The following is a 27,325-nucleotide window of genomic DNA, read 5'->3' on the forward strand; positions in this document are numbered from 1 at the left end:
TAACACCGTCTCCTTGGATCCCTTTTACGTGGTTCAACTCTTTCTTTTACTTCATATCGAGTGGCTTCCAGTTTATTAAATAAACATCCCTATACCAACAGAAGCGACCAAACAAAGCACCTGATACATTTGGTCAACATTTACTTCTTCAAGAATCCTAGAAATTAACAATTTTACGAGACTGTTTTCCTCGTTTGTAAAAACTAGCAAATACATAAATATTACAAGTAGGCACCACAATAAAGAATTAAAGTGTACTTCAAGTGTAATTTGAACTTGTCAAAAGCGATAAAGAATCGACGTCCCAGAACTGCACAAGGTCACCATACCATGCAGCAAATGAATCACAAGAATTAACCAGTTTCTTTCTTTTTTTTATGAACAAATTAAAACTTCACTTTGCAATAATCATGTTGTGACTATGAGCTCTGTTCTGCCGGCGCTTTCCAGTGTGAAGTTTGTATTATAAAAAGGGGAAATAATAATTTTGCGTGGTTTGTTCTGCAGTCCAGACTGATACATGAAGCGGCAGCTAATGAATTGAAATCCAGACCCATCCTGCAGCAGTGTTGTCGGCTTACTGTTGTTCTTACGCCAAATATGCGTAAGTATCTTTCTCTCCCTCAACTCTCTCAAGATATTCCTTTTCGATTAAGATATCAATACATTTCTGAAGAGATAAACAACAAACACAATTAACCTCTTACTGAATTGGACATATAGTGATGCGAAATTCGAGATTTCATGGTCGGAGGCCCAGGAATGGTCAGTGGAGGCTGCACCAAGTAGACAGAGGAGTATAATCAGCGAAAGGAAAGTTTCCAACAATAGCGTAACTGTGGGAACATTTAGCCTGGTTGAACCAGTTCCGGTTTCCGATTTGACATTAAGTTCATGGCATTCTATTTCTTGTACCCAATCACTGAGCCTCATTTTATCGCGCCACCTTCATGCCCTCTTACACAGAGTTGTTTTTGTCAATGATCGCTCTCATGGTGTTCAACGAAGGTTTTATGAGATGAAGTGCCAGAAAACAACGCCATAATGATCAAGAAATACCCCAAAAAACAAAAAGCAAACAACAACAAAAACAGCCCCGGAAAAATTCACGCGGTGAAATGCTGGTAACTTTTAGCGTATGGCCCGACTGAAAGATTCTTCATCTGGTCTGGAAAGCTATTTTTTTGTTTTCCTTGTCTTCTCGTGGGAAGTGCATCGCTTCTGTGAATAAATCATTCCAGGAACAGAGGACTTTGTGCATGGGGCACTTAGCTGTGGTACACATGTCTCTCGTGCTTTGAGTCCTCTTTGAAGACTATCGCACCCTTCTTAACCACGATAAAAATGTAGGTTACTGTTTGTCACCTGATTTTAAAAGCCTATAACTCACGAGTGTTTTTCTGGCAAGTGGTATACGCCCACTTACCACCCATGGGTCTCCGAATATGAGGACATTTTTAAAACTACCAAAAAACTCGTGAAAGCCTGCGTAGCTGGTGCTCGAGTAACAAGAGGACGCGAGTTGGAGCGGAGGACACCAGCGGTGTGAACTCCGTTATTACTGTAGAATTCCGAAAGTAACGCCCCCCGCCCCCTGTTACTTTCGGATTTAGAAGCAAAAGGAGCCGCTACTTTCGGATGGCTAAAAAACGTTTGAACGGTAATTCACAGTCGTTTCAGACACAGCAGACGCGTCACATGAAGTTGACAGTTCCGTTTATGTATGTTACTAACTACCCACACAAAAAAGCAAACACTGTATAAACAAAAAAGGCTACAAATGTTGGTACTGTAAGGAAAAAGTAATGGTCGCATTGTACATCGATCTAAGTACTGCTTGAAACGTTACATGAAATGCAATACGGCTTTTTGTTGTAGTCGAGAGTTAATCTTCAAAGGGCCGCTACTTTCGGGTGGGACGTTACTTTCGGGTTCAATAGGAAGTTAAAAAAAATAAAGTTATTTTCGGCCAGCCGTCATTTTCTACTCCAGCATGAGCTACACAGGCCATTGTTGTGATTCACCACACATGTTATAAGTACATGTAATCTCACTGACACCAGCTAAACGCGTTAAACAAGTCAACTTTTGAAAGACAAACTGGAAGGCTGACATTTACACAATGGCTACTAAAAGGGCTCTAATTTACAAGTCAGCAAGTCTCAGAGTTGTTCATGGGAAGCAAAACAATTTTGAATCATATCTAACCGTCTGAATCACAGCCGCCCTCCCCGAAAGAAAAAAATCTGAAGGACCGCGGCTAACTTAATTATAACTGTATCCTAGAAATTCTGGCACAAATAAAACCACGACATACATGACTGAAAAATGAAATAGAGTAAAGAATACCTTGATGACTGGAACTCTAGGTTTGAATCTGCTCGACAGTTGTGACAACACCTCCGCCAGCAGAGGTTGATGTTTTAACATCTTGCGCATTTTCATGATTCGCACGATTGCCGCCTGTACACAAAATAAGAAGAATAATTGCAATATTTAAAGAGGGTAACATCAAAAAGCTGACATCAATTTAATTAGGGTGGCCCTCGTTAACTACTATTAACAAATTGATTAAAAATAGTTAAAAGGCTAAAATATTTCAAATATACTGATTTACGAATGAATGGGTAAAAAATTTAAAATAAGGCTGAAAAATTAAAAATATATGAATTTAAAAAAACAAAAAATATGTAAGAAACTAATAAGGAATGTTCAAACTAAAAATGGTTTTAAAATTGTCTAGACTATAGCTCCTGGCATGTACAGGGAATGAGTTCTCAGCATGTACGCCACTGTACTGGAAAGATCTCGCTCAGTGTTAGGGAAACACAGTAAAATCCGAGTGGCACTGGCGTCAATTGATGCTTACCCAAATTTAACTCAAAGTTTATGCAGAACTCGTTTACCTACATTTGTGCACGGCTCTGGAATAGATTACCTACAATAGTGAAACTGGCCAGCGATGTTGCTAATTTTGGTAGTAAATTGAGAACTGTATACCTTTGACTGTATATTTACAGGCCTATCGGAGGCAGCGTGGCCGAGAAATTAAGGGCACTGGTGTTGTAATCCGGAGGTCCCGGGTTCAGGGCCTCCACCCTGCCACTAGCGGGATTTGTTTCTCAGTAGTCCCGAGTTCAAATCCTCGGTCACGCTTTGTAAATAGCCAGCTGGTCTGCTTCCTGTCAGTTGGGATTTTTAACTATGTTACGTTTATTTGAAATATTTGTTTCCCTTGTTTCAATGGCATGCCTGTAAATTAGCTAAGCTTAGTGCTTGTATAGCTAAGTGCATGACCACTATAAATAAGACTTACATTTACATTTATCGTTATTTTATTCAGATATCTACTGTGTACATATAAATAGTTGATTAGGCATATTTTACACTGCAGATATTTAACTATGTTGTTTTCGTGACAATGTAATTTATTTATTATTTTGGTTAGTTACATACACGTTCGTATTTTGATCAAGTTTACTCAGCTCTTAGGCGCAATGTGTTTCAATAAAGTGTTGATTGATTGATGTGTCCCTAATCCTGTCCAGTAGTGTACCTGTATAAGAAGTTTTCTGTCCTCTTCGATGTATTTGTGAGTTTGCTCTTGCTCTTGCCTCTGTTCCGTTTTCATCGGTACATTGATGTTAACTCTTAGCTTTTTACTGTGAAGGGAAAACAATTTTAACTGTCTTCTACTTGATGGCAAAAGATACTAATAATAATTCCCTCATTTTCTACAACAGAGGAGCAGAACGAAGACGAAAGGAAAGACGAAGACGAAGGTGCGTTCTTACTGTTTGGTCACCAACGCGCGAGGCGGGAATGTCGTGTCGACTGGCAGTGTTTCCGCTCGCGGCTTGAAGTTAGAGAATCTAGCTAATTCCCAGCATTACTTTAAAGGTTTATCATCTACCCTGAGGCAATCAAACGCTACATCAAATTAGCCATGTTCTAAACGAGCAGGGGACTGGGTACGAATATTTAAAATCGATTGAATTGAAAACTGGGACCCACCATCTGAAAGAGAAATCGCTAAAATAAGAGAGCTTTGTACGCTCGTCCGTCCAATCCATACAAAACTATCTTATATTAGCGATTTTTAAAAGTGTACCACGCCTTTGCGTTTAAACCAATAACACTCAGATTTGGTATACTTACTTATGTTTGACTGCTCTTTCAGATGGTGGGTCCCACTTTTCAGTTCAATCGATTCTAAATATTCGTACCCAGTTCCCTGCTCGTTTGGAACATGGCTAATTGTGTCTCAGTTTGTCCAGGGCTTTAAGAGAATACTCTTTATCTACATATATATTGCCCGAGATATTTTCCCGTCGTTGTAATGTTCTTAATGTCTACCAGATGGGTCCTCAAAGTTCATTTTGTAACACCTGAAGTTCAACGCCGTTGATGTGATATATCAAACACGAAAGACGGTGTTTGACCACATTTCCAAACACGGAGAAGACAATTGAAAATACGACGCGCAGCGCAGTATTTTTGACGAACTTCGAGGTGTTTGGAAATGTGGTGAAACACTGTCTTGAGTGTTTGATATATCTTCTCAATAGAAACTAAAACTAAAAAGAAAATGGAGAACAAAAATCGTAAAAATCTATGCTAATTAAGATCAGATATCCAAACACCGTCACGGTCATGATTTACTTTGTTTAAACTTGATGAATTATTAATGAGATTGAGAAATGCTACATCACAACTCACCTTTTGTATCCAAAGTGAAGACTAACTGATGACTGGAGATCTAAGTTGGAGCCATCTTCAGATGTCTCGCTCACCTGGAGAAAAACACTTATTCAGTTGGTCAGAATTGTATCAGTTGTTCAATATGTTTCACTTCAAGCCTTTGGTATCACTACACACCACAGACAGTCACGGTATTTTGGCGAGCTAGTGACAGTAAAATAAAAAAAAAAATGACACCCTTCTGTTTACACACAAGATCCGCTTTAGTGCACGTTCTCTTTTTACGGAAGCCCGAGTCAAAAAATGGAAGCCGTTCGTCGTCGGCGTAATTGATCGCCAAATGAGGGGTCATGGTCCCAGGCGTTCCTAGTGTAGTGCGTGGAAACTGGGGATGAGAATGCGACAGTTCTCGCTCTTCGAGCTTCGTGAACAACAATGTGATATACAAAGTGCTGTGTTTTGAGAGGACAGTTTGGGAAAGACTCGAAGAAGATGTCGATCGTTTCCGGAACGGGTTGACCCACGAATTATATTGCTTGAAAGCCTGCCGGATAAGCAAAGTTCATGCTCGTTCTCACGAGATAACAAGGGAGCCATTTACGAGTTCAAACTACGAAAACACAGACAAAAAAACAACTTCTAATGCTGAGACGAACAACTCGCCGGGATGTTGAAAAATCAAAGAATCGTCGTAAGCAGAACTTGGAAGATGAGGCAAACAACATGTAATTGGTTATAGAGGATACTCAACGAAGCAACTTGAATAGTAAATATCCAAGTGTAACTCTGAGTTAGAAAGTATCCTGATTCTTTTATGTGTTTTTACCCGGCAGCAGGGAAGTGTATTCAAAAAGCTAGATACCCGACAGTCTGAAATTATCATAGAATTTCCACGGAATAATTCATTCAATTCTAAGTAGATCCGCAACCTGTCGCGGACTTTCGTCATGTTATGGTCTGTTATGTGCTTCCATGTCGAGGAAATGTGAATTCAACGCAGTTCGGAAATCTATTGGTATTTCTACACAGAGATCGAGCATTTTCAGCAAGTTTGAATGGACATTTCGGTGGAAAAAGGGAAACAATTTCTGACTGCCGGGTATGTATAGTTTTTTTGAAAAACCGTGCCCGTGAGTCATACAAAGTTCGGACTATTTGCAAACCCAAATCATTGAATAAAATCGCTTGGTGTTTTTGACCAAAGATCAAAATACTCAAACAATCCCAGGAGGTTTCAAATAATATCCATAATTTTGGTGAAAATTGATTATCTGTGAATTTTTGACGGCCGGGTAGCTAGGTTTTTGAACAACCTGGCCCGTGAGTCAATATTTTGTAGTATTCCTCCACTACAAAACCAAAACATAATTTAGAGTCGCTTCGCTTCTTTGAACAAATATTTTCATTGTGGACTAAATGTCAAAACATCGAGATTTTATAGTATGCCCAAGCTCGACATTTCCTCGACTACAAAGCCAAAATAATACTTGAAATCGCTTCACATTTCTAAACAAAGATCTACTACTCTAAGTAATGAGTTATTTCGTGGAAATTCTATAATAATTTCACACTGCCGGGTATCTAGTTTTCTGAAAACACTTCCTGGCTGCCGGGTATCTAGACAAAATGTAAAGTTTTAACTGTGTTCCACACGTTTACCTGCGGTACGAAGCCCGAGTAAACGCTCTTAGAGCGTCTAGTTCACTTAAAATTCCGGATTATTGTAAACCATACGAGGAAGTAAATACTTGACTTTAGAGATGACTAAAATTGAAAAGTTCAGTTTAACTCATCTTGGTAATAATTTTATTTCAGTGTCCTAATCATCTTCAACCCAGTCAAAATTTTTGATACTGAATTGAAGCTATTCATTCATCACATATAGAGAACTATTACATGGACCATCAGCATACACTAGATCAAACCTGACCGGGCCTTGATTGCAGCTAAAGGTTGCGGTGTAGCTTGGTTACGCATAGTCTTCTAAGCAGACGCTCTTTGGGCTCGTCAATATTGCCTGGCGAGCTCAAAGAACGTCTGAATAGGAGGCTAGGTTACGCAGAGTCATTGCTGTTTGAAATTAAGTGAAGCACATAATCCATCAACAAATGTACAGTGAGGTCATACTCACAACAAGTTTTGACTTCAACAAAATTCCAAGCACTTGACAAAGAACATCCTGAGAACAAGATAAGAAAAATAAATCACACACAAAAATTCAAGCTTTCTACAGAAATATACAAGTAGCCATGGAGTGAATGACGAGGCACTCTATCAAGATAGGCTTGAAACAGCGGTTTTACAACCATTGCCGGGAAGCTAAAATCAACTTATACATACATGTAGAACTATTCCCTGCGGATGCAAAAGGTGCAATTGAAGAAAAAACGGAAGTCCAATCGAAGCAACGTGTAAGTGGGAAACACGAAAAACGCCATGGTTTCAAACCAGCCTTCTCAAAATGTTTTCCTGGAGCAGGTTATATGAAAGTTGGAGGGGGTTTGGGTTCCGAAGGGCGTATCCGACAAAATGGGTGTTACGCATTAAAAAGTACATGTACCATTTTAAGTTGAGTCTGTTCTTGAATCTGCTCCAGTGTCAGACTGTCCGAGTTGTTAAACATCAGGAGCACGCCCATCTGATAGGTGGATGCCTACAACACAACAAGCAGTCACTGAACACTCGTAGTTAATCACAGCAGGGCTGTGAGGCAGTCATGATAATAGGCACCTTAAGATACCAGGACGGGACGAGCTAGGACGGCTACCGGAAGTAAATTAACTCAACCGGGCATGCGCACGAGAACTCTCGACTCATCTCTCTGCCGTCCTCATCTCGTCGAGGACGCCATTTCGCCCGACTGGCCGTCGTATCGAAAACGTGAGTATTTTGCTCTTGTTTTGCCTCGATAACTGTTCCAATCGACTTTATTTTCAGTTATATTGATAGGAATGTTTATAAGGTTCACAGTTTTCGTGATTGTAGTGTAGAACACTACGCTGAGATACGAAAATGTGAATAAAATATTCTTTGTCTGTTCGTTTGTGTTTCTGCAGTCACTGTTCAGACGCTATTACGAGTGTGCAAGCTCAATACAAACTGTATGCATTGAGAATACATCAGTGTAAGTACAGTCGATAAAATGTTGTAAAAATGAATGCCATGGAGCATGTACCGAGCAAATAAAATACACATTTTCAAACTGATGTTTAGTTTTTTTATGCTACCCGGAACTTGAAGCAGCATTTGTTTGATTTTTATGATGCTTGGTACAATTACAGATGGAAATTGAAACGTTCACCAAAAGTCAGGATTCTTCGGCGACAGAATTCCCAAACGCTTTAGTGGTAACTGAAAAGCCATCTGAAGCAGGTCGATCAGATTGTTCGTTTAATTTTTTCATACGGAAATTATGGTTTCTCTATTGGAATATTGACAGATGTACGTTTGCTTCGCTTATACAGAAAAAGAAATTCAGCGTCGCTGTTCACTATCGTTTAAGCCTAATAGGATAAGATTTCTACCATCTCTTTTATAGTCTAATGGATGTCATTGCTTCTGTGAATAGCTTGTACGAGGTTCGAATTATTGACGTCGCCGTCCTTTGCGAAAATGCACATCTTAAGCATTTTGTTTTTGGCGACACGACGGGACCCGCGAAAGTTTCCCGCGTCCACTGCCGTTGCCGTCCTGACCTTCCCGTCCTCGTATCTTAAGGTCCCTAATGTAAGTAGGTAGACGGCGGCATTTAGTGTCAACATTTGAACGAATGTTACACTACTACACGACTTCACTACCAGCATTTATCCTTTAACGACGTCTCACAACAACTTTTCAGGTCACAAACACTCCTCTTGAATTGCATGACAACAATCATGAGACTTATTGCTCACAACTCACCTGGAGAATGTAGCGATTTTTGAAGCAATTTGTAACTAGTTCCCCCTGCAATCAACAAAAACAAGTTTCAGTTAGTCTTATCCAAAAAAAAAAAAAAAAAAATTAACCCCCTCTAGAGGTTTTGACTTTTAAGAAAGCCATGAGATTTCATCTGAATCTTGGTTTTTGTGTGAGTATAACTCAGTTATATGGCTTGGGACTATAGTCCTTCTTTGTAGTGCATGTTTTCCACTTCGTAGTAATCTCGCAACACTAATTTCCACCCACTGCTGCGTGACAAGCAAAACAAATGCCTACAGTCAATCTTTTAATTAATTTTGAGAGAGGACACATTTAGATTCAAAGACGACAAGCACAAAATCTGCCATCTGCCATAAGACTGGGTTATGCAGACAAACAGAGAAAGCTAACAGAAACAACGTGAACATCTTAAAACAGTTTATATACTGGGGCATTGCTCACTGACCTTGGACATGTGGTAAACCCAATGAAGTTTCCGACCACTATGTTGGCTGCTGTAAAATGTGGTGAATCGTTGATGACTTCTTTCCATCTAAAGAAAAACAAAATGGTTAGGAACCTTCACTAACGCAAGCAGCAAAGGTTTAACTATCACAATTTGTATCCTTGGACAATGTGTATCATAAAAATCTGGTTTTCTTTGTTTTAATAAGTTCTTTTTGGATTTAGCTTCAGGGAAGAGAACAAAACAAAACACGAAAACAGTAAAACACGCACACACAAAAAACAAAGGCAAAACAAAACCAACCAACCAACAAACAAGCAATCAAAAAAGACTATACTGGTATTGTTCTCAACACAAAACTATAATGCTTTAGCTTAATTTGTTTGTTTTCACAATTACCACATTTTACCTCTGCTGGTAGAGAGAATGGCGCTGACTGTTGGAAGGGCCAGGACCCTGAACTCAAAACCTGGATTGTGAAGTCCACTAAGGAGCATAGGTAACGGAAAAGAATCAGACGCCATAAATAAAGAAACAACAACTACAACAACATGGCATAACAACAACACATCCACAACAGTCGAAGACAATTGACTTACAATCTAAGGCTTCTGTGTTGGCTAGATGTGACTTGAATTTGTCATTAAGATCTTTGCTAACACCTATGTCTTGAAACATTCTTTGAAGCTTGGATGTGTACTCAAAACCACATGCTTGCTGTGAAAGGAAGTCAACAACATTAAATCAGCGGCCTTTCTTTCTTTTCTAAGGGTTATATGAATACAGAGGAAACAAACAAACAAACAAACAAACAAAAAAAACGATTAACGTTAAAACCAAATATAACCCAACTGGCTGTTGTTTCGTTCTAGTCTTTCAATTCAATTCAGTCTATTCAATACTAGTATAAATCTACTAGCGTTCTATCACGAATGCAATTCTCTGATTGGCTACGCTACTCACTATCAATTCTGTGATAGTGAGTAGCGTAGCACTGTGCCCTTGTTAACAAAATGACGGCCGCTTCTTGGCATTTTCGAAGTGTCTGTGAAGAGGATTTAGATAACGTTTTGAACGACTTCTAGATTTATACTAAAAGATTAGATTATTCGCTCTCAATTTCTATGCGTGATAGTGCGCCTGAGTCAACTATCATGCATTAGAAATCTAGAGCTCATTATCTAATTGCTTAATGGTACAGACCATCATGCTTTCATGTCCAATATAATATTGCTTTGTTCAATATTAAAATGTTATCGCTTTCTGTGTCTGGAGGAAAGTATAGAAATCGTTCCCTTTAAATTGTTCATTTTTTCATAATATTCACTTATTATTTTAATACTATGTTTGTGTGACGTTTGTTTGTTTCTTTATTTAGTGGCTTTTGTTAGTGAATACCTTGAGTTTAGAGATCATACTAGCTTCGGCATCATCTGAAGCTGAGTTGTGCTGTACAAGTCTCTTAGCCAACATCTTGGAATAAAACTTCTGGAAGACATCTTTGTCTTCAATGTACTTGAACACGACCATCTACAGATACACAAAATACATTAACAGAAATAATAAGCAAACTTTAAAAGGGATTAAAACAAGGCTACTAACCACTGAGTTGAGGATATCCTCTAATTCAGCTTCTTCTGGATTCTTTGAGCTGTGAAGCAGGCAATAAAAAAAATGAATGATACAAAATATGACAAAAATAAGAATTGAAGCAGCAAATTTTGCTGCTTAGAAACAACATTATGCAATTCGAAAGCCCAAGTAGTACATGTATCTATATTTTAAAATTGACATTGCCTTCAAAAGACTAATATAACTGGGTACCTTTTCTTTAGCAGAGAATCACAGTATCTGGCCAGAAGTTCAGGGGACTTGGATGAGCTATGAGCTTGTTTGGTGACAGAGTTACTATTAATAAACTTGCCACAAGCCTGTTAAAACCAAGTGAAAGTTGTTATAATACAGGCACAAGACAACAATGATCACATTCAGAAAATAAAACCATTTGCCATGAGAAGGGACAAAAAAATAAATAGCTTTGTGTATAATCAATTGCCAATTGAACGTACTATGAGGGCATGTGTTATGACAAAAAGTTAAACCCTTTCTTTTCCAGTCAATGAAATACCAGGTAAATTGGAAAAACTTTATGAAAGACACAGAAACAATAAGACTTATACAGGATTTTTTTTGAGGCCAGAGACCAGAGATATAGTTCGCTTATTTGCCAAGCCATGCCCGGTATTTTAATATGACAAATTTGCCTTTTGTTGGACAATCCCTACATCATGACTGGAGGACAAATGAGTGAGAATTGTACTATAGAATGAAATCTATTGTAGCTCTAACAAAGTGGCCACATATTTTTGAAATAAAATCTGCTACATCTGAACTTTGTTGCTCAAAAAAAAAAAAAAAAAAAGAGAAATTAAGACATTTTAGTCATTTGGAAAATTTTCTGGTGACATGCTACCCAGTAATTTTAGAAAGAGATTTACTCCGTTAGAATAATGTTTATGAACAATCTTCTGATCTGTTTGATCTGTTTGTCAGTTTGAGTGAGTTATCAGGCCTGAGAGTTTGGTCATGGTCATATTTTCATTATTTTAAGTTTTCAGACCAGAAGTGACTTGGGGATTGATGATGTGAAAGGCTAACAAACTGTTTCATAATTGCATTACAGTAGTATTGCACAAGTACCTTGTCTAGAGCTGCAACAAATCCTGCGTCATTGTTGAAAGCTGTCAAAACCAGTGCATTGTACTTATGATGAACCTCAAGTATTGTTTCCACATACACCTTGGGATCCTGAATCAATAATAACAAAGTTTTATGGCTTTGAAAACATTTTACAAAAATAAATGTCTGCAATATCAATATTGTTTGAAAGAACAATACGACGGTTAACTAACATTGAATGCTTGATCTCCACATTTTTCTAATGCATTGAGTCCTTGATTTGTTATGTGATTTTCTAAAAGGGTTCGAAGTTGTCCTAGTCCATCAGGTATCCTGGCAACCAAGTTGTACATGCGACCAAGATCTGGAAGTAATAATATTAGATAACATGGAGTTAAAATGACAGGAAAGGAAGACTGGGAAAATGATTGATGCAGTGGAATCTAAGGTAAATGATCCATAGCTCTCTGACATTCTGCTAAACTTTCATGAGTGAATTAATATCTCTAGAAAACAACCAATGACGTTTCTGCATACAATGGCAGCTCTCAGCTGAACATATTTTAATATGTTCACTAATCTGAAAAACTCATTATTCATCGAGAAGGAGACCAAAATAAGTAAGAAATATACTGTGCTACTTTTTGTTTACAACCTACAGTAAGAAAAGCTTAGTGGCACAGGTTAGTATTTATTACATAGTAGGAAATGTAAGTAGCAATGTAATGTATGTAACATTCTGTAAGTATTGTAATGTAACATAATCATGTAAGTGTTGAAAATAATTATGGTGTTATTAAACTGAAAAAGTGCTATTATGGTTACTGGCTTGACAGCAATTTGCCAAGTTGTCTTAAAACCACAAATAAACATCCTGAAATTCTGATCCAGTCAAGTAACAGTAAGATAAATGTATTGAAGGTTAATCACCTTCCACAAGTAACAAAGTGGATTGTCCTGTTACATTATAAAATTAGTACAATTAGTGCGTTTGCATTTTAATCCAAGTCTACAGACCTTCATTCTTGTCATCATTTAAGAGGTTTTGGAATTCGGAGTAGAAGATGTCTAAATGCTTCTCTATCAGAACGTGCTCACACTTTCTGGCAAGCTACAACAAAAAAACACAGCATTAAACCAGCTTACTGATCATAAACAGAAGTTACAGTAATTATTACTATAGGTTAGTTCTACACTGATCAACATCTTTTGGGGGTAAGTTTATTTTCGAGACGGGATGGGCTATAGGTGCAGGTAAAAGAGAAATGAAGGGGTGAGTGCAAAACCATGCTAAGTAACGATTTGGGTGAAAGAAAAAATTTTCGCGAAAGGGCTTGAATTCTTGCATGTGGTCTTCAATGTAATAGAAAAACGTGGTCCTGTATTTTTGTCACTGGTTTTTGCTTCGTTTATAAAGACGCCGCTAGGAAAACCGAGTGGTTTTTCTGCATATGCAATATCTCGAAAACGAAGCGAAGCTTAGCGGAAAAACTACGGGACATTGTTAAACATACCTAAACAAAACTGCATGCGAAATTTGGAGCGTTTTCGACAAAGTTCACTTTTGATTAAAATACCTAGCGCCCTTTTCCCGCTGAGGTCTTCAAATAAACGAAGCCGGGCCTTTGTTATGATAAACAGAGCCGATCCTTTGTTATAATAGCCAAGCCAAGCCTTTGTTATAAGTCGAAGTCTCGCCTCGGTTTATCATAACAAAGGATCGGCAAGCTGCGTCCACAAGGACTTTGATTTCACTTAGAAAGCAGCAAAATGTCACTTCCACGCAACGTATAAGCTCAAAAATGTTGATTTTAGGTCAAAAAAGGTTTAAACGTTGATTTCACGTTAACGTGTGACAGCAAGGAGGATGATTTCTCTTAGAAACGAGCAAAATGTCAATTTCACGCAACGCATAAGCTCAATGATGTTGATTTCAGGTCTAAATAGGTTAAAATATTGATTTGACGTTAAGGCGTGACGGCAAGGAGGTTGATTTCACTTAGAAACCAACAAAATGTCAATTTCACGCAGCGCATAAGCTCAATGATGTTGATTTCAGGTCTAAATAGGTTAAAATGTTGATTTCACGTTAACGCATGACGGCAAGGATGTTGGTTTCACTTAGAAACCAGCAAAATGTCAATGTCATGCAGTGCATACGCTCAATGATGTTGATTTCAGGTCTAAATAGGTTAAAATGTTGATTTCACGATAATGCGTGACGGCAAGGATGTTGGTTTCACTTAGAAACCAGCAAAATGTCAATTTCACGCAGCGCATAAGCTCAATGATGTTAATTTCAGGTCTAAATAGGTTAAAATGTTGATTTCACGTTAACGCTTGACAGCAAGGATGCTAGTTTCACTTAGAAAACAGCAAAATGGTAATTTCACGCAACTTATAAGCTCAATGATGTTGATTTCATGTGAAAACGCGCTATAAATAGGGCTGACAGATTAACAGATGAACCCTTCTCCGCAACGTATGGGTCTCCATACATCTGCATGTCCGCTGATCCCAGAAGCTCAAAACACTACAAATCATGCCGATTTGAAATAAAATCAACGCAACCTGGATCACAGATCTATGTTACAATCGATCGCTACTTGTTGGCCATTCTTATGTTTAAACAATCTAGTTACCAGTTCGAGCAACGTCCGCAGAACGTGATTGTAATGCATGCCGGGAAGGGTCTTTACACCTCGTGCGCGGGAAAACATGGCAGTCGATACAAGACAAATTTTATCACTCTAAAACCAGTTCTCGCTTTCCAAACTTTGACGCTAGCAACGCTTGGCAAATGGGCCATGACTCACTAGAGGGTATTTTTTTTGGGCAAGAACTGCTCTTGGACTTTGCTGCCTGGCTTGATCTGACTTCGAACGCTGATAACACGATTACGGTATATCAGCTGCCTTCGAAGTTTCAGAACACATTTTGATTCTTTAAAACGTGCTGATGACTTACGGGTTTATCGAGACTTTATGATGCCTCTCAACCACCAGGCAGGCACACAAGGTACTTTAAAACAATGCTTAAGATATTAGTTGACAGAGCTCTAATGCGGCACATCTCTTTTTTGTTCGATGAATTTCATTTGACTCTCGATCGATTCACGTGTTGTGCTCACGTCACAATACCTGACGTAAACAATCTGTTCCCAGATTTCCGCTCTATATATGCTGTGAGATTTGATTTTGACTTCACACACTATAAACAGTCTGCCTGTTTGCTGTTCAACAAATAAACTCCTAAAGACATGGCTAGGAAAAGCCAAGTATTTTTGCATACGTTATAACTCGAGAACGAAGCAAAAACCAGCGACAAAAATACAGGGCCGTGTTTTTCTATTACATTGAAGACCACATGCAAAAATTCAAGCCCTTTCGCGAAAATTTTTTTTTTCACCCAAATCGTCACTTAGCATGGTTTTGCACTCACCCCTTCATATAATTGAGCAATAATTCATCTTTTCAACTTGGCCATTATTTACTTACTTCATCTTGCGTGCTTTCATGTAAGTAAACCTGAACTCTTCTCTGCTCTTCCAACAGTCTGGCTTCAGCCTATAAAATAGACAATCAAGCAAGGAGTCAGTCTAAACTCAGTCAGAAGACTTGCAACTGCTACAAAACTCAAATACTCAATTATGTAGGAGGAGAAACAACCCACATGCTCAGGGCTCTCGTTAAGTTTTGATTCACCAGTAGTCTTGATCTTCACATCAGTAACAAACTTGTTACTTTGTGGGTGAATTGTATCAACAAAAGGCAATTTCAAACGTAACATCAAGAGCCAAACAAGCATACTCAGCCATAACAGGTGTTACAAGTTACAGCCCTTAATGACAGCCCTGCATGCTTGCATTCTATTAAGAAAATAACTAATCTATGTGTTGTACAGCAGTGTTTACTGAGTTTATCTCGCATCTTCAGAAACAACATGAGCCTCCACATCTCAAAACATTATGTCTTACAGGCCTCACCAAATTCAAAACTGGTAAAAACAAAGTTACCTGTAGTCTTTATATTCTTGTGTGAAGAAAAGATGGATATCAAACATTTTATATAAATTAAATATAAATTGTGTATTTTTCCATTGGAAATAAACTAGATTTTCTGTAGCTAAAGCTGGTGGAAACTAAACAGTATCCTTTTGGCAAATTGACTTTCCTTCCCCACGCTTGTTGGACATAAGCTAAAACCAAAATTTTTGGACTGTGATAATTTCAACCCCTTTTTCTTGAAGGACTGACACTACAGCCCTGTATTGGTATAAAATATGTTCATTTTTTTAATTACATATGTGGCATAGCAAAGCCCTTCAACTGATCATTGGTAATTAGAAGAGAACTGTGCATGAAGCTGACAAATGCTATACCCATGAAATATTAACAAGCATTTCAGTAGAATTATAGAGATCCATAACTCAAGTTATGTACCTTTTTCATATACTCAGTGACAGGGTTTTCTCTTAGAAATTCTGTACTCTCTGTTGTGTAAAATCTCTCTGTATCTTCTAAAAATACTGACTCAAAAGACGTTTTGTACACATTGAGGGTGGGTCCCTTGGCTGAAGGATCATCTTCATTCAGACCAAGTTCAACTGGGGGAAAAGAAAAGTGAGTCAGAGATAAGACATTTGTAGTGTGCAGTGAGAATATATTATGATACATGTACAAGTAGATCTACAGTGTTCAGAGGTACCAATATGAACGACATAAAGATCAGCAATGTGCTGCACAGTGCAACACCAACTTTTAACTAATGAAGTGATTGTAAACAAAAACATTTACTTTTAATGGATTACAAAAACACATCTACATGTAAATTTAAGCATGCTTCATGAGGGTTCAATTTCATTGTCAATTAACCAAGACCACAATATGCCACTGAAACATCTTAACTTTTTGACATCTCATCATAAATGACTGCAGCAACCCCATTTTAAAAACATGCTTCAGTTAAAGAAGAAAACCAACTAGTTGTGCATAAAATAATTGACTCAATGTGGAGTCAACTTTCCTACTTTAGATTTTTACAGGACATAAAAAATACTACAGATTCCATTCAAGTGGCTTGGTGGATAATAAAATCATACCATAACACTGGATCACTCCACTGACAAGTCTTGTATTGATGGTTTCACCATTCCGTTCTCTTTCAATAAGCCTCAACACAGCATTTGTCACCTGATGAACACAAATATCAGTGATGAACTAACTGCAAGGAAAGGTAAAGCTTGGTTGCATAAAAAATGAGTAAGACAAACAGTGGCAGCTGTATAAATACACAGAATCGCAACTACAGTAAATGACAAATACAGTTCTAAGTACCCAGCACTATGGTTCACAAAATGCTTTCCAGTTTACAAAGCTTAAAGAGGGATAATTTACAGGAACTGGTTGTTCAAAAGCTGATTAATGCTAATCAAGGGTTACAAGTTAATCAAAGTTTTGATTTCTCTAGGGTTTTACTGTAAAGTTGACATTAGTGAGAAAAATATAAACGAAATCCTCAAAAAAATAACCAAAATATGAGATTAAAATTCAAGCTTATTAATATTGTAATCCTAGATAACTGCAGCTTAATCATCATTTGAAAAACTGAGCCCATAATTACGTGTATAGTAAATACCTGTCTGTTCAAAGGTCTAAACAAATTTTCTCTCCAGGTTACTAGGGCAAGCTAAAAAGAGGAAGAACACATTAAAAGAGTTAAACCCATTGAGTGTGTCTACTGTATTACTCTAGTTTTGTGAAAATGACAATCAGTCTTTTGTGCACATGTTGAGAGCAAAGCTATTCTACAAAGAAGCTATCAGGAGAGCACATTGACCAAATTGAATACTCTATACCAATGTGATATACATATACTGAAGTAACATTAACCACATTCGTCACAAGACATTTAGTTGAGGTTAGGCCCCTGTAATTATATTTGGTATATGCACCACATTGCATATAACTTCCCTTAACCAGCCCTCCGGGTAGGATCAAAATGTCCAAAAAATGTGTTTTTTCCAAAAATCTCTCGATGTCAATGGGTTAATAAATAAATTGACTGTTGGAGTTTATACCTTAGGAATTTAGTGGACAGCAGCCCCCTAAACCATCCCAATAATGCAATCTGCAGTAAAAATGTGACAGGAGCCTCTATCCAACAGAAGATAGATATTGTAACAATTGAGGGAATAACCTGCACCAAAATATGCTGGACAGAATACATGTATATTTCATGCATGTACACTGTACTGCAGGAAAAAGAACTTTATCCTGCAACAGAAGGTCTTTGGGAGTTGGAAAGAGGAATTACTTACCAGTGTAAGCTTGATGAAAATTTCCCGTATCAGAATACAAGAAATATGTTTACTCCACCTTAAACCATAAAAAAGATGCCATATACAGTTGGAACAGTCTACTCACAGAATAAATTTCATAGATGCCTTTTCTTCCTTCATCACACTCTCTTCGAACCCAGTGTCGGTTAAGATATGCACATACACCATTTAAAACTTTGCTTGAGAACCTATAATCCTCCCAGCGATGGGTGTAGAATTTAAGGACAGACTCATCCATAAGATCTGCACCATCCTGTAATGTACAAATGGTTTTAGAACCCACAGTCAAACATTTTATGGAACAATAACCTTCACTGATATGTTGCACATTACAGTGGTCCAAATGTATATAATAATAATTATTATATACAATCATGTATAATTATGATACATGTCATGAAGTGAGCTTTCAAACTTGATACGATTCATGGATATTGTAACTTTCATTCTAAGAATTTAAGTGTCAACTTCCAAATTTGCAAAATTTGTAGAACAAGACTGATTTGAAATTAATTTATGATTGGTTGAACCCTGAACAAAATATTCCAGTTTTAAACTTTCATTGTGCTCTGAGTACAAGTAATTAATTTATATTTTTTCAAACATGATTCCAGAGCAAGAAAACAATTTTTAAACCAGCAAAAACTGATCTACTGTGTAACAACCAGGCTGAGCATTAGTAAAGGAGATATAAAACTGGCAGTTTTCATACAGAAAGTTCAAAGAACAACAGGAGCAAAGACATAATAATATAACATTGTGTCAATCAGTTTACTCTGACCTTTTGCATGCCTGTGAGGTAATTCCTGAGGAAGTCCTTGAGTCTCTTATACAATTCAAGGCCAACAAACTGGGCTCCTGTGAAACAAAAATAATCATACAGGCTGAGCAATTTTCTGTGATGTGTAATTGACTGACAACATTGGTATTTCACTGTAACTGGTGGTACATACATTTCTAGTGATCTTACAGTTTAATTTCCAAAAACTTATGCAGTGGTGTGGTGCTGGGAAATAAAAAACTTAACCATTGTACCAGACAATGTGCTCATTATACGATATTGTACCGCCCTAAATATCCAAATGTACTGAATCATACATAAATGTATGCTGTACAATGTCCTTTTTACTTATCTGTACTAATTAAGAATTTGCTTATGTTTAGTATGCATCTTTTAAAAGAGAGAGAGACATTGGGCACAAGTTGTACATCGATTGTAGAGTTATGGATACCCCCCAGAGTTGGGAGAGAATGAGAGTGGCATAAGAGTTGCTTGAGCAGAAACCAGTGTTTCAGCCAGAAAATTTTACTTGAGGGCCAAAGTGGCCCCTGAAGACCTTTTTTAGGGGCCAATATTTTAGGAAAGGGGCCAAGAAATAATAATTGGTAAAAGGATAGTCGCCAAATGCAAATTTTTGGTTGCCAGATACTAGTATGAAGGATCCGTGCATTACAAGAGAACAATCCATAGGCATAGATGACGTAGTCGATGATCAAGGGTTTGCCATGCATCATAGGGCGATTTTGTACACGGTCAGCCATTCTGATGGATTGACTTCTTTTCTTATGTCGAATGTTTAAGAAGCAAAGATCTCTCAATATGGTTTTCTACAAGGACATAATGCATGAGGAAAGAACCGTTATTGATCGTCAACACAGAGAAATGTAGTTGCCATTATGGTGACTAAACCAGAATTTTTGGTCGCCAAGGATGAAATGTTAGTTGCATTGACAACCGAACCCTGGGATGGCTTTTAAATACTATGCCCATGTTAAGCCTGTGGCCTTGCAAAAGTAAAGGGCTAAATTGGCCCTTTCTTCGTTTTTCTGGGGACCATCTCTGATTGCAATGAGGGATTCCTGCAATGGCGTGGTCTGGCAGAAACACTGAGTAACCCACCGAAACTCTAGATTATTGAGCACTCTCCATACACACAAAGCCAATTCTTAAAAAAAACAACAGAGAATAGAAATAAGTAAGACACAATGTATGTTAAGGTGTTTACAAAGTAAAAAAAATAGTTGCCGCTTGTTTGAAAGAAGGCTTTTCAAAATAAAGAAGAATGGCGCTTTCCAACAGCTAAAATGTACAATGCATGCCAAGTAATAATCCAAGGTAAGCTCGAATTACCAAGGATGACTTATCCAAAGTTCAAGTTACGTATCAAACAAAATGCTTGTGACGACACATTTTTAGGATCCCAAAGTAACATAAAAGGGGCTCATGAAGGAAATGCTGTACTTATTGTGCAATTTTGCAAAAATCACGAGTCATGAATTTCCAAAATCACGAAATTAGGTTGTTATAAACATTTTGTGTCACAAGGTGATAATAAACAGTACTTTGCCTGTGTATTATTAGAAAGTTATGGCTACTAAAACAGTTTCCAGCACTTAAATTTTGATAGGTTGTTATAACCACTCTTTATTGCTTGATGCTACAATCATGGTATCAAAAAACTGCCCAATCATTAGTGAATATGTTATGATCATTTTCATGACATAATAAGTTACCATAGCAACAGTATGACCTGCTAAAAACACCCTTATATACAGCTTTAGGGGCTTATAATTCAAAAACGGCAAGGTGAAATTTTTTCATATTATCAAATTTTAAATAGCATCATAATACGCAACTTCTGGCAAAGTTTTAAAAAATTCTGTACATAGGGTTCAGAGCCACCTTAAAGTTTTGAAAATTCAAGGTGGCTCTGAACCCCATGTACAGAATTTTTTAAAAACTTTGCTTAAATTTGCGTCTTATTATGCTTATCAAAATTCAATGATATAAAGAAATTTCACCGTGCTGTTTTTGAATTATAAGCCCCTAAAGCTGTAATTAAGGGTGTTTTTAGCAGGCCACACTGTTGCTATGGTAACCTATCGACACACGAAAATGAACACAACATATTCACCATTGATTGGGCAGTTTTTTGCTACCATGACGGTAGCATCAAGTGATAAAGAGTGGTTATAACTCCCTATCAAAATCTAAGTGCTGGAAACTATTTTGAGCCACCTTAGTGAGATCCTATCGAAGAACATAATTAACAGACTGACTTACCGCCCTGGTTTGGCGCCTTTTTCTGTTTGGGAACTCTGGATTGGGACTGTTGATGGACACTAGTGCAATGATTGTAAACATGTCTACCCCCAATTAAGGAATAAAACGTCATTTTTAGAGAGATAAATTACTTCTATTGAGAAGAAATTGCCCACATTGTACAGCAAGACAATACGATTAATTACTCCTCAACCCAGCTTATGCTATTAACAATACAATAAAATAATTGATAAATAGATCTAATAAAAATAGGGAATAAAATGCAAGGAATGAACCCAACTGGTACAGTGCAACATACAAGGTAAGCTGCAATACGAGCAAGATGCAATGCAAGCCTGAGTGGCAGAGAAGACTGCTGCAGGGCTCGAAATTAACTTTTTCGTTCGGGAGCCAGCTGGCTACTAATGGAAAAATTTTGGTTGCCAGATCGTAAATTTTGGTCGCCAATTTATTTTATATATAACTTACACACACAAAACAATGATTTTATACGTTACTTCGCAAGCAACAAAAGTCACAATTGAAGAGCGAAAACAATTAAAAACAACACAAGTAACACTTAGTTATAAAGCTACTGTTGTTCTCAGGTGATATGTCTCCGGTCCAAAGGTGATAGTTGACTCCATAGTCATTTTAAATGAAGCGAAGCATAAAACGTTTAAGTCCGTGGTTTTCATTGTGAGACAAACACGGGTCCTTGCGTATTTTCCCTTTGCTACTTCTTCGAAATGCTGTTCTTTATTTTCAACTTGCTTTCCTTGATACCTTTCGCTGCCGACAAACAACGCCATGCTTGAATCTTCATTTCCCGCACGCAGTCAAGATTGGTATCTGCCGCCATTTTCGTGGCAAATGAAAAGCACATGGTGTCGAAGTGTGTCTGTGATCCCAGTTTCGGAAGAAGCCGCTGAAACAATATGGTGCGCCGTGAACGCAGTATCGATGTGTCGAAATACATTCAATTTTTTCGACTATCTTGTAATATTCAGACATTATTTTACTGGGGACGGAAAGGTGAGTTCTACACTAGTTACAGTATCTGATTGATTTCCTAATATAAAGATTTAAAAACAAAAGTTGTGTCGTGGTTTTGTTTAGTTATCGGACAAAACGCGAGTCGCCAGCTGGCGATCAGTTCTGAAAATTTAGTCGCCAGTGCTCAATTTTTGGTCGCATTGGCGACCAGTGAGTCGCAATTTCGAGCCCTGCGCTGATTGCAGCTGATAAGATTGGGAACAGTGCAACCAAAACCTCTGACCACCTCAAGTGGTGAAGTGGACCCTGAAGGGCCACTAACCGCAATAATACATACAGAGAAATTCCTGGATAACCCAACTACCAAAAGATGCTTGAAATACTAACCACTCCAAAAACGCTTAAAAAGGCCAGCAAACGCTTCTTGCATGGTTAACTATGTTAAATTACATTTTTCTAGGTTCTTGGGGTAAAGTGGTCTACATTGTCCAAACTACTAACAATGAGTAAGCCTTGGGAAGTGACTTTCTCTTTCTTTCTGAATTTCATTTGAATATACCAGCAATGTAACTGGCAAATGAAAAAACAGTCCATCAAATCTTCAAGCATGTGTCACAGTTGTGGTGGCACAACTGAAGTGAAGTGTTTATCATAATTACGAATATCATAGTTTCTCATCTGTCTTCAGCACCAATATCCTCTTTTCAGGAAGGCATAACGTGGGTGAGAAGGAAATAATACAACAAAAGTACCATAAAACACAAACATTCTGCTTTTTACTTGTAATGTTACCTTACTCTGGTATAAATTCACAAATCATGTTTGAAAGGCATAGAAAAACATGTCCAGCACAAACACGCTTTACGACATAATTTGTTAGTGGACTGTGTAGAGAAGACAGTTACTGAAGTTGAATGACCAACAAATAGTATGCACAAACTCAGAGACATTTTGAATTTGTAAGTTACAGTGGTTTGGTCGATTAAATATAATTGTTTTGAGAAAGGATTCTCCTTAACCCCCTACAAACAGACTGGTTTGAAAAAAAACCAACTAAAATCAGTCAAGTGCACTTGATGCCAGCACTCATTTTTTATGGTCAAAATTTGGGTCAGTTAAACAAAAGCAAATAGAGTGGAAAAGGGTGGCTGTTTAGTATGGATTAATCATCTATGAACTGGCTGCCTAGCTCCTCTTGCTCCTGCAGCTATTCCAGATCGCCACAGAAGTACACATACATGTATAGCTATTCTTTAACTCTGCTCATGTGTATTGAACCCAGTGAGTTGAGGGTGCTAATAGTATAAGCGATTATTCCTAAAATATCATGAATTCAACAAATTGCCAAGCTACAGATTGATCTTGAGTCTGAATTCTATGTTGTCAAGGCCTTTCTTGCATTATCTGTTGGTCTGGAAGAGACTGTATTAGGCTATTGAAATCTACAAGACACATATTATTTTATCAACTACTTAATTTTTAGCTTGGATTACTGCTATCTACCCAGCAGAATTTCTGCTCTCTTTTTCAGAAAAAAAATTCAAAATTCAAGCAAGGCCAATTACTGCAATTATGAAAATAAAATATGTAATTCAAACCCTAGGATTTCATGGTAATGATAATTTCTGGTACTGTGCAGTCACCATGATTCAGAAATATCAGAACCGAAAAGCCATTTGCCATGGACATCTTCAGCTTTGCCAATTAAAATCAATTTGATAAAGGTTTTCTTCTGTTGTAATTCTCATGAAGTAGAGTAATTCTTTTGATTAGCACTCTGATTAAACCCGAAACTAAAATGTTGTTTGGAATCACCCATCCGACATGTTGTGTCCATCCTGAAGTGCATTGCATGGTATCTGCAATGCAGTCTGGGAGAGATTTAAGATGGTGGATGAATGGCTGATAAAGGGTGAATTAGCTAAAATATTATGGTTTTCATCCCAGCAATCATTTTATATGGTATCCACTGTGAAGAAGAAGAAGAAGTACAAAAGTTGACTCTGTATCATTAAAAAACAACTAGGAAGAGGTATTTTTGAACTGATTTTGAAACTGTTTCCCATTTTGGAGAAGATCAACTCGCTTATAAACTTAAACTAGCCAAGATTCATGCCACTGAGTACATGTAAGCTTATAAATATAGGGTTTATTTCATATTTCAGACTACTTTCGTTTTCTTTTATTTGTGTCCAAATCAAAAATTATCTGTTACTGATCGTTTCTCATAATCACTGGACACGGAACCGAAAAAGTGTTACCGATGAAAATAATTTGAAATACTAGGGCTTGTAATTTGTGAAATGGTCTAAATCCCACTTGTGATTTGTGATTTGAATCACAGGGAGTGATTTGACCTATTTCATTTATCACCCTGTACACAAGCAGACAGGATGACTCCTTAGGGTCCCTGATCACTTGTGCTTCAATTTGTATCATCAAGTTGTTCCATTCCTGGGGAACAGTCTTTAACCAACCAAAAAAACTTCCTTATAAACACACAGAGTTCAATTGAATGTGTGAAAAGCATGCAATTTTTTAAAGCAAACCTGAATGACTCAGCTGTTTTGTTTGCCAGTTACAATTTCCCAGAGTCCTGGGACCAAAAATGAAAGTTCTCGTCATAGCTGGAAACGGAAGAAGTTCAACCCACTACCTAAGCACCTGACTTCAAGTACCCCACTAAACTTTATCAAGTCTGGGGAATATGGGCATACTTTAAAACTAAGCAACCGTCTTTATAAATCACTTTAGTAATTGTCTACATTGTAATATTAAACACCTTTAAATGTATAATGCAATTTCTCACGGAAAGGATACGTGTAAAGTTCCATATATCTCGGTTTGGACATACTCTGTTGCTTATAAACGTGTTGTATTCCTTCTTTAAGGTCATCCCAGATTTCATCTAGGGTAATTTGACGTAATCCATGAGGATTTTGTGTCCTAGAAGCCATCGTGTTCATAATTATAGCGTCCACAAAATCAAGCTATCCTCGGACGGGCTTCTTGGATGAAAATTTTGCTTTCCTGTGACTCAAAGGAAAGCGTAACAGTTCGTCTAATCAATAAACCTTTCCTCCAAGAGACGATAGTACTAGTTAGTACCTTACCACCTTCATCCTAAACGTCAAGAATTTGTAGTTTGACAACTTAGACGGATACATGCAGCCACCAACACAAAATGAATCGTTGAAACAAACACTTCTCTCTCGGCTTCAACGAAGTAAATTACGACAAAATCTTCTCCAGAAGAGATTCCATTTCCTTAGTTAAAGTTTTCTCTTAAAAACGAGTCCTTTGGTCGAAGAAACTGTCATCTTTTGAGCACTTTTCTTTTTGATACACAAAATTCAGGCACGTAAAGTAAGATGGCTGCGAGTCTGTGACGTCACAAATGCGAAGCCTGCATTGCATGCTCCCCCGCGCCTTTCAAAAACTCGACTATCATAATATATAGATTTAGGCTAGCCTAAAAGCGTAGCTCCTGGGCCGGGTTGTTCAAAGCCCGATTAAACTAACCCAGAAAAAGGTAGAATTTTGATTTGAGTTTTGTAACTTTGCGGTGAGGTTTCTGTATATTGTTTGGCCTTCTGTTTTGAGTTTAATAATCACCATATACGCAAAACAAAACAGCAAAAAACATTTGCATAGAAGAAAAAGTTATAATTCGGTTAACTTTTAATCCTGGGTTAGCGTAAACCGGCTTCCGAACAATCCTGCCCTGTTTCCAAAAAGCTAACCTAATATGAGCCCGCGATCCAATCGATAACCAGCTCTTGGTCAGCGGTCAACTTCAAAAAAACACGTGAACTCGAGGAGCTGTAAACTTGAGCCCGCGATATGGTCACGTGAAACTGGTCAGCGGATACCTTGTTTTGACAGGTGTCAATTGATCGTAACATGGATGTCCAATATCAAGGAAGTACACGGTAAGCCAAGGCTGCATGTCTCTGTCAACCTATTATATGAAGTATGGCCGCCATGTTGGGCAACTCCGCCGCCGTCGCCGCCGTCGTCGGCGTCGTCGTCGTGCGTACGCGCCCACGAGCAATACCGCTAGCCATGATAACCATGAGAAAATCAACTCATGGGTTTCCTTTTCTTTCCTATATGAGTATGGGGCTCCGCTTGGCGGCCCTTCGGGACGCCGGAGCTCCGCTATAAACAGTACCATGCGGTTTTGTGAAAGGCAGAGGAAACTTAGAATTTGAAACGACAAATGAAATATTCATGGCACAGCGACCTTTTACCTTGCATTGTTCATTTTTATAAAACAAAGGTGCCTAGGTGCCAAAGTATTAGTTAATTACTGAATGTTGGGGACATTACGAGCCCTTCAATCAGTATCACCCGGCTTCCAGTTAAGGTCGATATCAAAATCAAAGGAATTATATTAACAGCCGAAACGTCTCTCAGTCTCCTACAAAAACAGACTCTAAACAACTGGTCTTTTATTCCAGTCCCTGAATTCCCTTTCCTGCACTGTACAGGACCGGGTTGACGACCAGGGTCCAGGCCCTATACAACCTTCGTAAGGGAGAGTTCAGAGACCCGACTACCCGTCTTTTCCTTGTCAGTTTCCCTTAGTCCGTCGAGTGACGCGAATGAGAGCGCTCGAGGAAAATGAGTAAGTAACTTAATTTAGGCATATCAAAATTTAAGCACGAGAGCTCTTTTAATCGTAAATGTGCATAAAAAATATTAAAATAAGATCCATGAATTATTAGATATTTAAGCAATAGACCACAATTTTTTATGGTTTATAGGCTGATAAACCACGCGGGATGTTGGAAGAACACGAGAACAATTCGTAAATCACAAGCCGCAGGCGAGTGATTTACGAATTCTTCGAGTGTCTTTTCACGGTTACCTTTGCTCATTTGCATTACAATAAAATCTAGCATGTATGTGAGGCAATTTCGGGCTATTTTGTAGTTTTAGCCCGAAATCGCCTCGCATCCACGTTGAATCACATTGTAATGCAAAAGAGAAAAATTAACCGTGAAAAGGGCTATAGCTTCTCGGACTTCTCGCGGATCGGGTCAACATTGAGTGATGGCTTTAGTTCTTTTAGGGCTTTTAGTTTGACATCAGTTGAGTTTTACAGGTTGATCTTGTAAAATGGAAAGCATTCTTTGCATGGCATACTTCTTAATACACAGGGTCAAAATTAAAATGGTCCATTCTATCCTCCCCAA

At 37.9% G+C, this 27,325-nt stretch overlaps 1 protein-coding gene across 1 annotated transcript; it reads right to left on the bottom strand.

Moving 5' to 3' along the window:
* Positions 1-124: 124 nt before the first annotated feature.
* On the bottom strand, positions 125-25,523 carry LOC110054454 (cullin-1-like). The gene is made up of 24 exons (XM_020760828.2): positions 24,945-25,523; positions 21,150-21,232; positions 18,867-18,943; positions 18,171-18,338; positions 17,383-17,433; positions 16,847-16,937; positions 16,188-16,351; positions 15,244-15,312; positions 12,764-12,857; positions 11,980-12,110; positions 11,768-11,875; positions 10,892-10,998; positions 10,670-10,718; positions 10,466-10,597; positions 9,667-9,784; positions 9,477-9,553; positions 9,068-9,154; positions 8,602-8,646; positions 7,262-7,354; positions 6,833-6,880; positions 4,720-4,793; positions 3,557-3,662; positions 2,350-2,463; positions 125-670 (listed from the first exon to the last, which is right to left on the bottom strand). Exons 1-24 carry the CDS (start codon positions 25,088-25,090, stop codon positions 590-592), a joined length of 2,313 nt encoding a protein of 770 aa, XP_020616487.2. The 5' UTR covers positions 25,091-25,523; the 3' UTR covers positions 125-589.
* Between the last annotated feature and the right edge of the window lie 1,802 nt (positions 25,524-27,325).

Source organism: Orbicella faveolata, unplaced genomic scaffold (assembly GCF_042242905.1).
Source record: "Orbicella faveolata isolate gen_17 unplaced genomic scaffold, um_ofav_v1 contig_13, whole genome shotgun sequence".
Classification (NCBI taxonomy): Eukaryota; Metazoa; Cnidaria; class Anthozoa; order Scleractinia; family Merulinidae; genus Orbicella; species Orbicella faveolata.

Bases quoted from the DNA above. Each gene is read 5' to 3' on its own strand.
- LOC110054454 (XM_020760828.2), bottom strand. From the start codon at position 25,090: ATGAACACGATGGCTTCTAGGACACAAAATCCTCATGGATTACGTCAA. The intron at 21,233-24,944 runs GTATCCTTTCCG...AATTGGGGGTAG, and splicing joins AGATATATGGAACTTTACAC to ACATGTTTACAATCATTGCA. The intron at 10,999-11,767 runs GTACTTGTGCAA...TGGTTTTAACAG, and splicing joins TTGTTGCAGCTCTAGACAAG to GCTTGTGGCAAGTTTATTAA.